General features: G+C 33.5%; 1 protein-coding gene across 1 annotated transcript; it reads right to left on the minus strand.

The window, feature by feature from the left end:
- Window positions 1-4655: 4655 nt before the first annotated feature.
- LOC120355164 lies at window positions 4656-15745 on the minus strand. The gene is made up of 4 exons (XM_039443489.1): window positions 15700-15745; window positions 11596-11793; window positions 8291-8335; window positions 4656-5356 (listed from the first exon to the last, which is right to left on the minus strand). Exons 1-4 carry the CDS (start codon window positions 15743-15745, stop codon window positions 5310-5312), a joined length of 336 nt encoding a protein of 111 aa, XP_039299423.1. The 3' UTR covers window positions 4656-5309.
- Between the last annotated feature and the right edge of the window lie 1967 nt (window positions 15746-17712).

Below are 17712 nucleotides of genomic sequence, written 5' to 3' on the forward strand. Positions count from 1 at the left end.
TTGACGAATGCAAATTATATAAAAATCTGCATAATAAATAATTTACACATTCTATGAAACTTTTACACTTTACACATTCTATCAAACTAAGACACACGACACAACTTGAAGATTCTCATTGGCCTTCTTATGGTCTGATTGCAATCTGAGCGCAAGTGTGTGTAAATCATTATTTATTTTCATATTAATTACCAGATTTCATGTAATACCTCAGTTGATAACCAGACTGATCGCTTCATCTGCCATATCATTCATTGATGAATGAGAATTTGACTGTCCTAGCATTAAGCTCAATTTACTCGTAAACGGTGCGTCTGACGGGAAAATATAACTGAACAAAATGTGTTTTATTGTGTTCTACATCTGGTTCAGTCATCAAAAGGGCTTATTATTCATTTATTTGTTTCAACCAACTCGAAAAAAATATCCTAAAAATAGCAAAGGCGGCGAATATCTCCCGAACCGTGAGTTTGACGGGAAAATGTTACTGAACCAATAGTGCTTGGAATTCAATTCTACATCATAACCAGTAATAAAAATTGCTTGATCCCTCCTCTTTACGCCGCGGGGGTGTAACTCGTGCCAACTGGTGTTCTGTAGGTGACAAGTAGTCGGGGTGACAACTTGACGCCAGCGTGCAAGGTGTCATTGTAGACGTGATCCATCCCCGTCTACTTGTCTCCTTTCTAAGGAGGTGCCAACTAGTCGAGGGGACACCCTGACGCGAGGGTGCGAGGTGTCAAGTTGTCGTTTATGGACATGACTAGTTGGCACCTTTGGTCCAGTAAGTGGGGGGTCAACTTGACGGCAATGGCATATTTTTACGAGGGTACAAGTAGTCGCCTATGGCCAAAATGACCAGGTGTCAAGAAGTCGGGGTGACAACTAGACGGCTACCCTTTTATAGTAGAAGAGAACACCTCACACAAGACTGAAATGACTGGTTTGCGATGCATTCTATTGTATGAACTGTTTTTTATAATCATATAAGTACAAATTTTGATAGAATTCAAATTATTGTTTGAATGTGAGAATAAAGTGTGATGACACAATGGAATCACAGGGTAATTATGGCATTTTATGATACCATTGTGGTGGCCCCCTGATGCCAACATGTCACCACATTTTTGAATTGCTCTATTTCCATCAATTCTTGAAATAAATGACTTATTATCATATCCATAGTTTTCTCTACCCAATATCTTCAATATTTGGCCAAAAAATCTTTTGTGCCACAATGAAATTGAAATTATAGCTTACCATATGGGCACTTTCAAGTGCTTGAGTGTAGTGGCATAGCGAAAATATGACATGAGTAATAATAATAATAATATAATAATAATAATAATAATAATAATAATAATAATATAATAATAATAATATAATAATAATAATAATAATAATAATAATAATAATAAAATGTTTATTCTCACTCAAGAAAATACATAACATAAAACATCTTCATACAAATAGAAACAAGTTTTCAACTGAAAAATAATACACATATGCAAAGCTCAAGGAGCTTGTCCGCATATGGGAGCACAGTACTAATGATATTACACTGATTATATTTAAATTAAAATAAGAAGTAATAGATTCAAAAAACCGAACAATCAACTAACTTATCAAGAAACAACTGAACTATCCCTGTTAATACATTATAATTAAATCTTTTAATGACAATATTCAATTAATAAGAAATAAAATAAATGAATGAAAAAAATGAATCGAATAACAAAACAAAATGGAATTTCACATCACTCAATGACACAAAATGGAAAAGATTAAAATACCGTAATGAAACATTTTTTCTCCTTTCTCAACCATATGGTTACACATAAGCTTATGTTATTTTCTCTATGGTAGTAGGTACTTTTTTATTCTGAACAAGTAAGACTCTCTTGAATTGTTAGATTTCGTCTCATATTTTAGCCAGTTTTATGGTCGTCCATCTTGTTTTTGTAATATTTGAATCTACCGCTGCTACAGTCCCTGGACAACATTTCACTTGTCATGCGATCTCTGACGTCACAGTTTCATTGATCGCTTGATCGATAGTAGCGCTAGTTGTGGTCTGCGTCTTTCAGTGTTTTCTAGTTTAATATTCGTCTATAAGTATTTTGAATTGTATTTTCATTGTTTTTGAACCTCCATTGGTATACTTCAACATTCACATCAACCTCAACACCTTCAGTTCGCTTAATATCGATTTTATATTTTCACTTCATTCGATGAGTTTGTGCACATCACTGCCGATCACGTCATGTTTCCGCTACGGGCAGTTCCTGTTTCTTCAACCAGCAAGCAAGCAGCGTCACTCTCTTTGTACAGCCATACGATGTAACATCTTAGTTCAACGCGTCCATCTTTGGAAAACTTTATCCATTTTCATCATTCATTATGTCCTAGTTTGTGTGCTTATTCAATAACCATTCAACGCATTTATCATCAGTGAACGTTTTTCAACCATAATTTCTATGAGTTTAACATACCTTTCGGGACTTTTCTACTGAGCGTCCCTTTTGCAAATCATGCCATGCTTTCTGCGTACCATGTTTTCAATTATTCATCATATTAGTGTTATGAACTGTAAGTAATTTCAACATGCTTTTCCACCATGAATTCTACATGAACTTTCAACAATTCTCAATATGAACTTTTGATTCATTATTTATCACTTCAATTTTACTGAGCATCAGTACACATTATTTAGCGGTTACATTCATTCATCTTGTATGCTCATAGGAGATACATTTTCAACTTGGGAAGTCTTGTGCAAGTGCAGCTTACCTTATTCAACATTTCTACTCGGGAATTTTGCGCAAGTGCAGTTTGCCCTTCATCGTCAACCGCTACTCATTTTTAGCTACTCAGTCTTAGCTACTCATCATTTATTTAGTCGAACTTTGTCAATCTCGGTTCTTACTGATGCCAGTGATTTCATTCGTCAAGAACTTTTTATCTTGTTATTCAAATATTTATTCACTGCAATTACATTAACTTTAGGACATAACTTCAAACATTAATTTATTCTACTTAAATCATGGTGGAATTTTTTTCCAATTAACATTCTACCAGTGAAACTCATTCAATTTGTGAAGTGCCCATTCGTCGTTATATTCATTATCAACTTTAATATCGGAACAGTCTCAATCTTCAATATCTCAACGTATTCAAGTCAAGTTCTCTTCCGTATCGGTCACCGTTTATCAGGATATAGTCAAGATATCTACATCGTTCAACTTCTATTAGCCCAGCAGCTGTCTGCAACTACAATGTACTTGACAGGAGTCAAGTTTCATCCACGGATTTTGAGTCACCGTAGGCCTATTACTTCGGCAACACATCATTAATTATTCAGGGAAGTCTTACTCTAATATTCACATTTTTGTACTTACCCTTTCAGAGGCACTGTGTTTACTGGTAGTTTTCATCCCATCAATTTGTTCCTGATTAACTTTTTATTCTTTAATAATAACTATTCAAATACTATCAATCATTCGATTTTTTATCTTATATTGTTATTACTTATGTGTTCTACATATAGTAATATTCCCCATGTCACTTGACATGCTTTAAGCTGTCATTTCCCAGCCCGCTTATGTTATACAATATGCTGAGCTTCGTCTCCTTTCAATATTGTATTTGGTATTTTTCAACCTTTTCTATTTTTAATTATTAATCGAACCTTCAGTTCTGGACAGACTTTCTGCTCCTTCTGCATACATTGTAGCCAAGTTGCTATATTTGTCCTCTTTCAGTGTTACATAGTCAACAGCTTGAAAGCTTCAGGTACGATTGGATTCTACCTAAACTGAATTCCTAGTTATCATTTTTGAAATTAGGTAATTGTTCATGTTCATATAATTTTTGTACTTTCATACCTTTAAGATTGCTAAGAATTTGCAGGACTATTATCTAGGATTTTTTTGTCTCTCAACTGATTTTATTAGTCAGGTTAGGATTCTCATCTTTACTATCATTTTTCAAGTATTTTAAATTTTATTCATTTAAACATTGCTAAATTGTACGTTCAATTCAATCATTACTCAATGTAATTATTGTTTTATTATTAGTTTCAGCATCAATATACTCTATTGTGTATTTCAACATTAACATTGAAATCCCAATTTTATCTTTGTATTACTCAATCTTTTGCGCTCACAGAGGTAACATCATTTTGAAACATTGTATCATTATTCTCAAACGTACTAGCAAAAAGTCTAGGTACAATAAACAACTTGAGTGCATTCCTGATTCTTTTTATTTTAATTACAACTACATTAATTTTAAGCATTCCAATAGTTACATTCAAATATCAGTATTGCATACGGATAATAAGAAACTTATTATCTATCACTCTTCAATTATTAGTCATCATTATTGCACTACTTTTGTGCATTCTACTTGTGCTCAGACGCACATTAAACCAGAGGTATTTTTTCGGATCTACACATTCAAGGTATGTAAATCCGCTCATAGCAAATAATGAAGAGCTGTCAGTGCCTAGATCAGATATAAATCTCATCTATACACTTTCACACAGTCCACTACTTTGCAGATCGGCCTTACAACCCGATCTACTGACAGTCAACATTAATACTATATATTATACAAAATACAGTAGAACAAGGTGCTAAAGCAAACAAATAAACTTCGTCATTAAAAAAACATATCCTTTGTTAAGTAGAAAATTTACACTTATATAAATCAAAATTTTTAACATTCTTTCTTAACAGCGTGTAGCAATAATAAGCACTGAAATCGATAACAAATTGCACATGAACGCTTGATACAAATCAATGGTATTTTTACAATACGTACATTCAAAATTATTATAACTTCTAGATAAATAATAATAATGATAATATTATTGTTATTTTAGATGAAAAAATACATATTTAACATGGATAGAAGTGGGCCTTATTTTACAAGACAACTTATTGATAACCGAATATTAAATTATCCACTTTGTCTTACATGAAAACGAATGAAAAATCAAAGAGTTAAATACATTGAATGAAACGCTGGGAACATGAAGGATTCACTAGAGACATGAGGATTCACAACTGATCAATAACTGAATATCAAATTACATGAAAAAGAATGAATTAGAACTATAATATTATTACTTCACCTCTACGGACGTAGTTTAATGGGCATATATTTCTATTGCATATAAACGCATATTTGCTTTTTTCGAAGTAATTGTCAATTATAACTAAAAATGAAAAATTAAAATTGAACATTACATTTTGATAATGTAATAATAAAATTTGGATCTTTGAAATGGAATTGGATTTTGGAGTTCAATCCATTCGAAGACTTCTAAAGTCACCAATCAAGTTGGTTTGTCCTGAAAACAGAAAAATTATAATAATTGGTTAATTTTATAAGAGGAACATAATAATATTCTCTACACACTTCTCTAATTGATATCGCATGATTTGAAGAATTGAATGAAAGTATCTCAATTTTTTTTAGAGAACGATCAACAAAGTTAATTTTAACAAAGATCAACAAACTTCTAAACTAAATTAATTCAGTTAATTTTTATGAGTATCGTTTAATTGGACTGACAAAATGTTTCATAGAAGTTTAATTAACGGGGCTAATTTTAATCTGCATTTACAATTGAACGTCACCTTCAATTTAGACAAAAAAATCAAAAACCAATTTCAATAATAAGAGATAAAACTAACAAAAGTTGTTTGTTCTTAGTCTACTGATTGGATTAGATGAGAGTAAATGAAAATATCGTAGACATACAATCTGCACCAGTAACGATAGTAGAATAACTATTAAGATGGATCTTACATTTTATTGCTTGCTTTTACTTCAGGATAAATCGGGAAATCAGCTACAGGCTTAAGTAAAAATTAATTAATTTCCAACACACTGACAAAATCAGTTTTGTGAGCTGCATTGAAGCTGGGTCAGAAACAGACATTGGAAGTTATGTTTCATTAGGTCATTTTTTACTAACTTTTTTGTCGTACCGTATTGAAAAAAATGCAAATTAAAGCTGCCCATATATAATCGCCAACCTTTACTTTGGTTAAATTCGCATTTAATTCAGTCTAGTGACTAGTAGTTATTTGAATATCTAGTGTGAAAAGTACTGTTTTTTCTCCCTGAGAGAAAAGTTTGAAACCCGAGGCGAAGCCGAGAGCAACAAATTTCCTGAGGGAGAATAGTTATTTGTGCAACTAGTGCGCAAAGTGACAGTTTGCTGCACCGAAAGAAACGTTTACGCCCGAGCCGTAGGCGAGGGCGGAATGGCTTCTTGAGTGCAGCATAGGAACTTTGCGCACGTATTTCACATTAAATTTTTCCTACAGTTACCATTGAATATGAAAAGTGGGTAATTATGGGTAAAATGATGGCTGAAAACCATCAAATGTTTGTGTGTGTGATGCTGTTATTAATAACAATCTTAATTCATTCAAAAATGAATAATCCTATTGAAGTTGAAAAATTAACATTCAAAATACACGCCAAGAGCTCATTGGGATGGCTGCAAGATGGCTGAATACAGTGACTTGATAGAGATTTATCTAGTCTTTATCTAGTCACTGTAGGCTGAACCGACAAGCGCGCGACCTAGCGGGAAGAATCGTACCTAAGTTTGTTTCATCCAGCTAAAAACTACAGAAACAGGATTCAGAAATTTAGACTTTTGCTCAAATTACCGAGAAAAATGTTCAAAGTTAACTGAAAAATATTTATGAAAATAACATAGACAACAGAGAGTATTTATTGTAGTATTCTTATGTTTTTTTATTTATATGGATATCGAACAGTAATCATTTAACCTCAAAAATCGAATTTTATAATGTATATTTGCCACTTTTCTCATTGATTGCAGTTGAAATAATAATTATCAATAGAAAAGAACTATTATTCATTATTAAATTATGAGAATTCATAAACAATGATTATTTAATTATGATTTAGATGAACATTATTCTTGTTTTGGATTTCTAGATTGGGATTTTATCATAAATGTAGAGTAGCCATTGAAATGATTCTTATCTAAATGTAACCACAGTCATTATTACAAACTTAATTTTTGTTTTCGTGCACTAATCCTCCATATAACCCACCAACTATTTTGTGTTGCCATGTTGCAAATCTGGAGTGCAAAAAAAATTTTCCCGCACTAGAGCGGAAAAGTGATTCTTTGCGTTCTGTAATCAGTGCAGTAATGGCCACTTTTCAAGGTAACTGTAGGAAAAAACATTTTTCACTAAAGTGCGAGATAAATTTCTTTCAACACGGCTCTTTCTCAAAGACGGAGAGGTCCGATGCTCTATCCTCCACTAATCTCTCCCACTACCTAGCAGCATTTTCCTTCTTTTGTGTCTGTGTGAGAGAGCTTTGTAACGCTTCGCTCCTCTCCACTGGCAATGTTCCAAAGTGATATGTTTGTGTAGGTTACGGAGATGTGTTTCATCACAAGAACCTGAAGCGAAATGACACGGCGCATCCAATTGTGCGCACGATGTCCGTCTGTGACTATGCTACAAACTGTGGAGGGAGAAATGGGTTTCTCCTCTTCATGTTAAAAGTAATTTATCTCGCACATTAGTGATGTACACAACATTTTTCCTCCACCTACATTTACCGATACTGCAAGTCAAATAATTTTAATAACTCACGTTATTGGTGTCAATGTTTTATTTCACAAAATAACCTGAAATCTAAAAACTAAAAACCGATCGTCTGGTTGACAACGTCTATAAATACGGTATTTATATAATAAATAGGTATTTAAAGACCTTGCTGGTTGTCACTGCCGATTGCGCTATCTATCGGCAAAAGTTGTAACAATTATCAGCTGGCCGACTGTCAAAAATGTCTGACTCCAGTTCGCGCGTTTCAGATTTGAATTGAAGATGAAAAATATTTGTTTGCTGGTATTTTGAATAGTATAATATATTTAAAAATATGTATACATTTTTATCGTCTAATAATATTAAGTATGTAATATCATACTAACATTCATTTCATGGATTGATCAAATATGTAGTTGAAGTATTGAATTCATTTGGCCTAATGACAGACAACTCTATTATGTTTCTTCATCTGAGCTTCGACCTCCCAACCCATTTCCAATATTATTTTAATGGAGTTACTTTTATTCTCTAGGGAGTTTTTTTTTATTCTTAGTCCCACAAGAGCAAGAAATGACACTTTATCGTTATGTCCCAGGGAGTAAAGTAAGTACTTCAAACAGTAGGTGGAAGAAATAAGTATTTTTAATTTAATATAAGGATTATTTTCTCACCTCTTCCGCGTCCTCGACGGTTTTGATTATTGTTCGATCGCGATCCTGTAAAATATAATTATAAAAATAATAATTGTAGAGGTTATCAACAATAATTATTTCTGTATGCCTTTCTAAAATATACAAACCATTATTGCAGAAAATAATTATTCAAATCCTTAGCGATATAGTACATCAAAAATATGGTCAGCTTGTCTTCCCGAGTAGATATTGTAATTGCAAATAAAAATTAATTGCTCCCAAGTAAATAGAAGTAGAGAGCAAATGCTTTCTTTGTGAAACGTCGAATTTGTTAGTCATTACTTATGTTTTAATAACCTAGTAGTTCTGTGAATAGTAGACCTCACGCAGTATTCTCATCCACAAGAACCAGATTGAAACTATAGACCTTATGGAAATACAACAATAGACTGGCTTCTTCACACATCTGTGTAATCACTTGTCAGCTGATTTATGATGAATAATTCTATAGTCTGATTTTTACTCTAATATTGGCGTATGAAGGAGGCTCCTTTTTCCTTTTATATTATCCTTGAAATGCGAAACTTTAAAAAACCTTGTATACACGTCGACGCGCAATTAAAAAAGGAACATACCTGTCAAATTTCATAAAAATCTATTACCGCGTTTCGCCGTAAATGAGCAACATATAAACATTTAGAGATAAATATAAAGAAAATAAATAAAAATCTCAGTACCCTTTTTTTAAAATATTTTATCACGACATGTTTCGGTCATTTATGCCATTATCAAGTGATTTACCATGCTCTCATGTCTAATGACCGAGCTTGGTGACACACAAGGGTTGGTCTTGGCGAGCGAGGTTGCAAAATGTTAATTAGGTTATCCATGAAATAGTAATTTTTCATATATTTTTTTTTCAAATGCTTGTAATCTTATTCCTCTGAAATGTATTCCTAGAGTATTCCTTCAGTATTCCTAGAGTTTCATCGAATAATATTTTTATTCTAAAAAAAAAATTTTTATATCAGGATTAAGTTTTTTTTATTTTCTTTATATTTATATTACAAGTAGCCCTATACAGGAAAGAGATAAACATTTAGAGAAATGCCAAACCGTCGACTTGAATCTTAGACCTCACTTCGCTCGGTCAATAAAAGTTACTTATATTTTTGAGTTACTGTTGACATACTGAAAATACAAATAAATGCATACGTCAGCAAAAATTCCTTTTTTTTCAAGTAAATTGAACTAATTTTATGGATCAAAAAGTTTGTATTTTTTGTAATTTATTTATTTTTGATACAATTACAAATCATATGAAATGATCGGGATAGAACAGAGGCATAGCCCAAAACTATTCTGTTCCCAAATTTTTATAATAAAATGTCCGAAAAAATAGGTTATGTTCTTAGTGAGGAAATTTACACACATATATAAAGTTTTGTTTCAATTAGTTTTGAATATCAATCAGGTAGGTGACGTTCCCATTCTCCTTACACTGAGTAAACCGCTTTCTGGCATTTGTTATGACTCCTGTCAGCATTGCAGGCGTTATGTTAGCAATTGCTTCCCTGATATTGGTCTTTAAATCTTATAGGGTCCTTGGACGGTTCACATTAACAAGGGATTTCAAAAATCCCCATAGAAAAAATCACAAGGGTTCAAATCGTAAGATCGGGCTGACCATTCCAAATCGCTCCTAACTGAGATGAGGCATCCTGGTAAGAGTTCCCTCAATTGAAGTCACGTTCAGAAAGTTCCTGCAAAATTGCCATCTTGTATGGATGGTAATGAAATTCATCATGAATAATTCGTCTCACAGAACGATCGAAAAGTCCAAGAGCAGACGCATGTTTGCGCGCAGAACGCTGTGGTGATCGCAACATTGAAACTCTCACTGCGACCTCTCAATGTGACCTCAGGTGACCTAATGAGCCGAGGGATTTCACTTCTTCGTCTTGTCGCACTAGCAGTTTGTCTGAACGTAGTGAGTGACCCACGTAACAATTGATTTCCGGTCCGGGACAGTAGCCAAAGGGGTTGAATTGAAGAGATTTCGAAATGCTCGCTGGGTTGTGATCACAGAACATCCGCTCGAAAAATAAGTTTCAACGGTAAATGCACGCTTCTTATCGTTCCAATGCATGATGGCGACTGAACATGTCAGGAAGATAACTTTACAGTGTAACGAGACCAATTGCGTTCTATTACGACATCAGCTGATTGAATGGCGTTCACTTTAAAAAAGGAAGTTTTGCTGCCTCACCCGTTATTCTCTTCCAATTTAAATAATCTACATTATAATGAATAAATCACTTATCATTAAAATGAGTATGGAAAACAAGACTAGACTACTATGAAAATTCGGGCAAATCCTTCAATAACCAATTTTAGTCCTATCAACTAAAAATATAACGTTTTCACTATCTTAGTGAAATTACTTGATAACAATGCAGATACCATATTATTTTTAATTTCATTGATTTTATAATTGACAATTTCAGCTTTATTAAATACTTTTTTGACAATTTGAGCTACATTCTCATTGTTGACTACTACGGGTACCCAAAAATTACTTCTGAATTGTTTCTAAAAGCTACATAGTTTTGAATTTATTACAATACAACCTTATCTCCTTCAAAATACTCTCTATTAAAACTAATACACTTAACAAACAGCCCTTCCTCTGTTCAAAACATTTTTTGAAGTCATCTCTAGGAATGGCTGCTAGCTCCTGCCTCGTTTTTTATTGATCTCTTTGCTGTTGTCAAATCGTTGTCCTTCCAAGTTTTCGTTCATAATTGGTAACAAAAAAGTTGCAAGGAGCTAAATCAGAAGGGTAGGGTGCATGAGGCAGCGGTAAAATGTTATTTCAAGCCAAAAATGGCCGAATAGAGTGAGATTACTGTGTTTCCTCATAGCGTCATCTTTGCAGGCAGTCTTCAACATTAACATAGTTTCAGCATATTTTTTTTTCCAAGAAAAAAAGATAATTTTGCAGCTGCATGCTGTTCATTGAAACTCACCATTACTAAAAACGAAATGCGAACAAAAGAGCTCTAGCAAAAACTATCACTGCAGACGAACAGAACAAGCTAGATCGTTGAACTGAACGGCACTCAACTAACAATGAGTTTCGTTGCACGCCCCAAGCGGCTCAAATTCGTACTACAAAAAGCAGGATCACAGCAGAGCAATTCCGGTTATTTCTGGGTACCCCCACGTATATGATGAATTCTAACTTTTTAGACTCATGCTCCAACATCAAATATTACAACTAGTAAATGTTGATTTCTTTTTCACTCTGTAGTATAAAAATGTCAAACTACCAATTTGATTACCTCCGATGGACGGGAAGTCGTCCAGATTGTCGACTGCATCAGCCGAGGCTACCTTGGCCCAGCCGCTGGCCGTACTGCCGCTGGCGCTGCTGGCCGTCGCCATATTGCTCCATGTGCGCCTGGGGGGCTCTTCCACGGCTGCCGCTGCCGCCCCCGCCCCCCCATACATGTTCCCATCGTCGGCAGTAGTCACTACACCTGCCACAACAAACAAACCAAATCATTCTCAAACAATTGCTTACTTGCAATCGTTTGCATTATAATTTGAAATTTTCCAGTGGTTTATTAATTTTTATTGGTTGTTTATTTTATGTTAGAAGCCTCTCGCTGATGACAAAAACAGGCATGATGAACATGTCTATATGCATCATTAATATGCATGTTCTTCCTTTCAAGGCCGGCCAGCCTAACATAAAATAAACAGCCAATAACAATAAATAAACCTCTGGAAAATCATAAATTAATTATAATGATAGAGAAATCATTTAACCTCAAATAGAGCAGCGAAATTAACAACAAAAAAATGGGAAATACAAAAACAAAGCCTCAGAATAGTGTCCTCGAAGCCTTTCGCTGTGATGACACAACAATGTATGAAGTCTGTGAAGCACCGTTAATGGCCAGCCTAATGAGCAAAAAATATATAGTTCCAGTATACATAGTATGAAATATGGTTTAGATATATAGTATGAAATATACGGTTTACAACCAATATATTTATGTTGTTGCCCAATATATACATAAAAATAAGAGTAAAATGAACACAAGAGGTATGGTTCATTCATACAAAACTCGCCAAAGACAACAACTTGACATCCAACGTACACGATTAACTAAAGTACAGAAGTCCCATCACGTCTTGGGAACAAAGGTCTACAATAGGTTGCAGGGGCAATGGATAATTATCCAGTCTCTTTGTTCAGCAAATCACTATTCGATCTTCTGCATGCAAACCCCCTTCTATTCTTTGGAGTTTTTCTCACATTCTTTATAATAAATTAAGTGTTATGAATATTTCATTGGGCCCGTTCTGTGTAGCCTACATGGAATGTGGTAAATTGTCCGATTCACAATTTACCAAGTAAAAAGTTCCGCGTTCCATGGGAGGAATTTTGACAGATTCTGTTCCAGAAACCTGTTCCAGTTCCAAAATCCTGCCCCACAGTCGAAGTGTGGTAGATTGTCCGACCTAGTATAGTTCCAACTATCTGAGCTCTCATTGGTCGAATATTGTAGTCTGCTTGCTTCTCTGCGCAAGCGCTGATAGTTTGGTCACCATAGCATAGCGTAGAATACATAACCAACAATATGATGTTATATTACCATTCATTAAATTAATTTTTCTCGATAGAAAATTTGAGAGTGGAATAAAAGAAATTTACACTTTTCTAGCCGGTAGGTTTGTAAAACAGCCTTTCTTCATTCACGCAGCTAGTAAACGACACATTTTAGTGTAAATCAACTTTATATTATGTGCGCGCCAAAAGCTTGAACCAACGATTTTGAAATGGCGTTCCATGGGAACATTTTGCATTAGTCACGTGATGGAACAATTTACGATTGGAACTGGAACAATTTACTGTACACAGAACGTACACATTGACATTGCTGATGACTGTATGGTCCGATAGCAAAAGAATTAAATCTATGTATTGTGCTTCCTAAACATTATAGTCTTGGTCTTCTCATGAAATCTCACTCACAAATTTACCAAAAATTGCAAGTGCATTTTTCACTGGATTCACTTTCTAATTGAATAAATAATTATCGAAACGTTTGAACATAAAGCAGGCCTCTACTGTATGTAATTAATTGACCGAAGCGAAGCTGAGGTCTTAGTTTCGACTCGATCGGCTTTTGTCTGTTTGTTTGTTTGTACCGCAGTTACAGTCGCAGTTATTGTCCGATTTGGATGAAATTTGGTATGCAATTTCTTTGAAACAAGGCGCAGAAACGTATGTGTATCGATTTTTTGTAAGACCTCCGGTTTTTATGTAATATTTAAAAAACCGTAAACTAACCTAAAAATTTACTTCTTCGTATCTTTGAAGATACAGCAATTCATGTTCCTACTTTTTCGCATCCACTGGGCAATGGTGTCCAAGACGGTTAGAGCGTAGTTCGACAAACTGTGGGACCCAGGTTCAAATCTCGTTCCGACCAGATTTTTTTGCAGACGATACTAATTGTTTTATTAGTTAATTAGTTTTATTTTAGTTATTTTTTAACTGAATTTTCAGTTTATCAGGTACAATAATTATTTTATTGTATGCTTTTTTGAGTCGCTCTACAGTGTCAAGTATTTTGTTTTCCTTTAGGTATGAGATCGGAAACCGATTTGTGAGCATTAACATTCTGCATAGGCATAACAAGCCATAACATTGAATCCACCTTTCATGAAAAACATCATTAGCAATCTCCTGTCATTGTCACCAACAAACTCATCTTATTTAGAATCATTTTCCATCTCACCATCGTCTGTGAGACGATTCATCATCTAACTTAATGCCTACTGCATATTACATTTTTCCGTCAGTTGAACGATTTCTTATAATTATTAGAAAAGTTGTAATATATGTTTATATTGTAAATATAAAGGTACCTCCTTGATAAGTCCGGTGTCCCTGCAAACAGTGTCTCTAGCACGTTGATCTTACCCAAAGTTAGTAGTTCTCGATATCAACCAACTAAGAATTGTTTATTTTGCATATGTTCAGTCAATTCTGTCTTATGGAATTATTCTTTGGGTGGTGCTTCTAGAGCTCTGCTCCAAGAAATATTAGTCACCCAAAAAGCAATCATTGAATCTGGCCTTGGACTAAGTAGAAGATTCCCATGTAATCAGGTATTTATTATATTTCCTGTTTTCAGAATCAGCTTTTTATAAACAGTTCTTATGTACATGTACAAAAATGAAATGTATTTCAACCTACAAGATAACCACAACTATTTTACTAGGGGCGCCCGTTTTCACTATTCTGGCCTTCCACGAAACATTCGGTCAGCCTGTGATATAAATATATCCTACCTATGTCACGTTATCATGTCAAATGTTCCACTCCCAATAAGTCACCTTGGGGGCTGCGGTATATAAAAGAATAATATCAAACTGGTTGACGACTTTGGATGAGGATCAATGTGAACGTATTCTGAAATCGATTTACCAACCATAGTTTCATTTGCATTTTATTTACTTTTTTTTGTTCTCCTTTTCTAAAATTTATATATTATTATAGTTATTATCAACAATATATTTTTCATATATTTATTTCTCTATCTAGAATAATTCATGAATCTATTATGGATTCTCTAGCTACAATTATTTCGTTTCTAAATTTACTCTCTGTGTGCTGCTTGTTGATTCTTCACAGCTGATGCGTGTGTGTATGTGTGTGAGAGAGAGAGAGAGAGATAATTGAAGGGGGGTGGTGAGAGAGTGTTTGTGAGTGATTATTTTGGGGGGGGGAGGGTGTCATGATGGTTTTTAGTTGATTCAACATTAAACATTAATTTAATAATTAGAGCAATAAAATTAATTTTGGATTGGCAAAGTGCTGGACTCATTGACCCACAAACAGACTTTTTTAGTCTATGTGGGCAATTACTATTTCATGATGAGGGTATTGGTATGCTGCACATTCACCTTAATACTACATTTCCGTATAATATTAATAGATCTATAATTTATAATAATAATAGTATTTAGTAATAGTAATAATGGTGTTATCAAAGTAATGGGGATAATTCCCACTATAACGTATTGCTTTATTTAATTAATTTGAATTTTTGTAGTTGCTATACCCTGTGTATGTATTATATTCTATAATATGTTGTATTATTCTATGGAAATAATCAATGCAATTCAATTGTCTACTAGCGTTGAATCTTATCAACATCAGATTGGGAATTAAAACAACTGTTGTTATTATCATCATAAATATTCGAAATTACTCTGAATTGTAAATGAGATTTTTCAATCTAGATACTCATTGAATTGAATTTCCATCCAGAAATGGAGCCACACTGCTCTTAGCTCACAATATTTTTAACTTGCTTTGATAGCGTAAAATAATTCCTAAACTATTCTATTTAGAAGTAACTTACTAGAATGTACACTGGATGCGTCCGAACATTGGTCTGAATCGCTCATCAAGCTACATCCAAGTACGGTAATAAACCAATAACCTTGAAAATTTTATTTTTTGTACAATTTTTCTAGGGAATAGAACCGAAATGAGTGAATAATTTTCCGAATTCAGGTTTGCATAAGGAAATGAATGGAGTGATGTTGAGTTTACTTTCAAGTCCAAACATTCAGTTATCCAATGTTAATTTATGTAGCACTATTCTAGATTTTCATCATAGGCCAATCAATATTATTGTTCTCATCACTCAATTAAATTCTTATTTGTATTTTGTTGATTAGATATTGATATTGTGGAACTTCTCCATAATTGGAAAACACAGATTACACTGAAGATGTGTTGAATTTAGCACAAAACTGCAGTTCTGCAAGTGGATTAGTAAAATTGAATTCTTTCATTTTTTTTTTTTTTAAATAAATCTTTCAAGCATTTGTGCAAATCAACACTAAATACTAATTATGATAATGTGAATTTGGACATAATAATAACAATTGAAAGTGTTCTGAGACATGGGTATTCGTGAAACGTTTTGCTGTACTCATTACAACTTTTATAGAAAATTGAATTCTCTAATTGATATATTATCTTATAATACTGATAGGATCCTTTAATTGTAAGCTCATCACGGATGCAAAAATGCCTTATCACTTACTTCCTGTATAGCAAGAATACTTGGAAGAAATTAAATCCAAATATAATAAAAAATAATAATTGGAAAAAACGTATAATACGATCAAGAAAATAATTCTTCAAGTTCATGTTTCTCACCTCTCTTAATGGTTCCTCTTTTCTTGGTATGTAATTTGTATTACGATTCTCTTTCAATGGCGCACTCTGTAAAAACAATATTTCATATCAGGACTATTCTGTATTGAATCCATAAATAATTTCAAATAGCAATAGGTCTACTCTCAGTTTTTACAAAACGAGGTAACTCTTCTTTTCAAATCCACCCAAAATAGAAAGAAAGAGTTGTTGCATTTCTATTGACCATTCAAGTAATAGAAAAATAATAACTTGACTCCCGAAAAATTCAATTATTATAATATTATGATATTTTGATAGAACATTTTTATTGGTCAATCCTAATTGATAATAGTGTGAATACATTTTTTTATTGAAAAAGCTGATGTGGCCAGCCTTGTGTTGAATTAATGTTGTTCATTTTTTTGATCAGCTATATTGTGAGCTGTAATTGCACTAAATTATTCAATACATGTATAATAGCATCATACTTTTGTCTTTACATGATATCCAATTATGATAATCTTCTATAGCACTCTCACATAATGATTATTCATCATTGACTCTCTTGAATGTCCGGGTCTTTAAAATGAACTTCTAACATTTCTTAGCAACTCTAGTTATGAATCAAACTAAATCTACTTTGCTTACTGCCTTTGGCTTTTCCTCAACGTGTTTGCGTCTATTCCTCGAAGCTCCATCGAGGTCCGCTTGCTTGGGAACATGGAAGCCGGGAGTTATTGCGACTTTGAAATCATTGCAAATGTGATCGCAAATGGTGTAGACCCAACGTTGAACTATCGACTTGGAACAGTACGGCGCGACATCTTCCTCCTCGTGGAACTAGAACATAATGTACATCTCTTAATTGAAGGGCCTTTCTTTATCAACAAACATTTGTGACTCGAATTCAAAATTAAGTTCTTTCAAGTTTCTGTGTTGTAGTGAGTGCAAGGATTTACTAGAGATTAAATTTTTAAGAATGTTTCAATAAATAATAATTCAATGCAAAAGTAGTTGTAAGAACTCCATGACAATTTATTGAATGAATATGCTCGTAAATAGAATGGTTAGAACAGAACCATCATCAATCCAAGTAATAATGCACAATTGAAACATCATAAAAGATGAGCCCTGCTAAAGTCTACTATCCAAATTCAATAAGTAAGAAAAAAAAATTGGAAACGTAGCTTCATTTCAGATCAAGACAAAAATAATATAGGCTATG

This window comes from Nilaparvata lugens, chromosome Y, assembly GCF_014356525.2.
Source record: "Nilaparvata lugens isolate BPH chromosome Y, ASM1435652v1, whole genome shotgun sequence".
Classification (NCBI taxonomy): domain Eukaryota; kingdom Metazoa; phylum Arthropoda; class Insecta; order Hemiptera; family Delphacidae; genus Nilaparvata; species Nilaparvata lugens.

Coding starts and splice junctions, on each gene's coding strand:
- LOC120355164 (XM_039443489.1), bottom strand. CDS start 15,745: ATGAGCGATTCAGACCAATGTTCGGACGCATCCAGTGTACATTCTA. Junction 8,336..11,595: donor CGACTTCCCGTCCATCGGAG/GTAATCAAATTG, acceptor TATATTTTACAG/GATCGCGATCGAACAATAAT. Junction 5,357..8,290: donor CCGTCGAGGACGCGGAAGAG/GTGAGAAAATAA, acceptor TTCTGTTTTCAG/GACAAACCAACTTGATTGGT.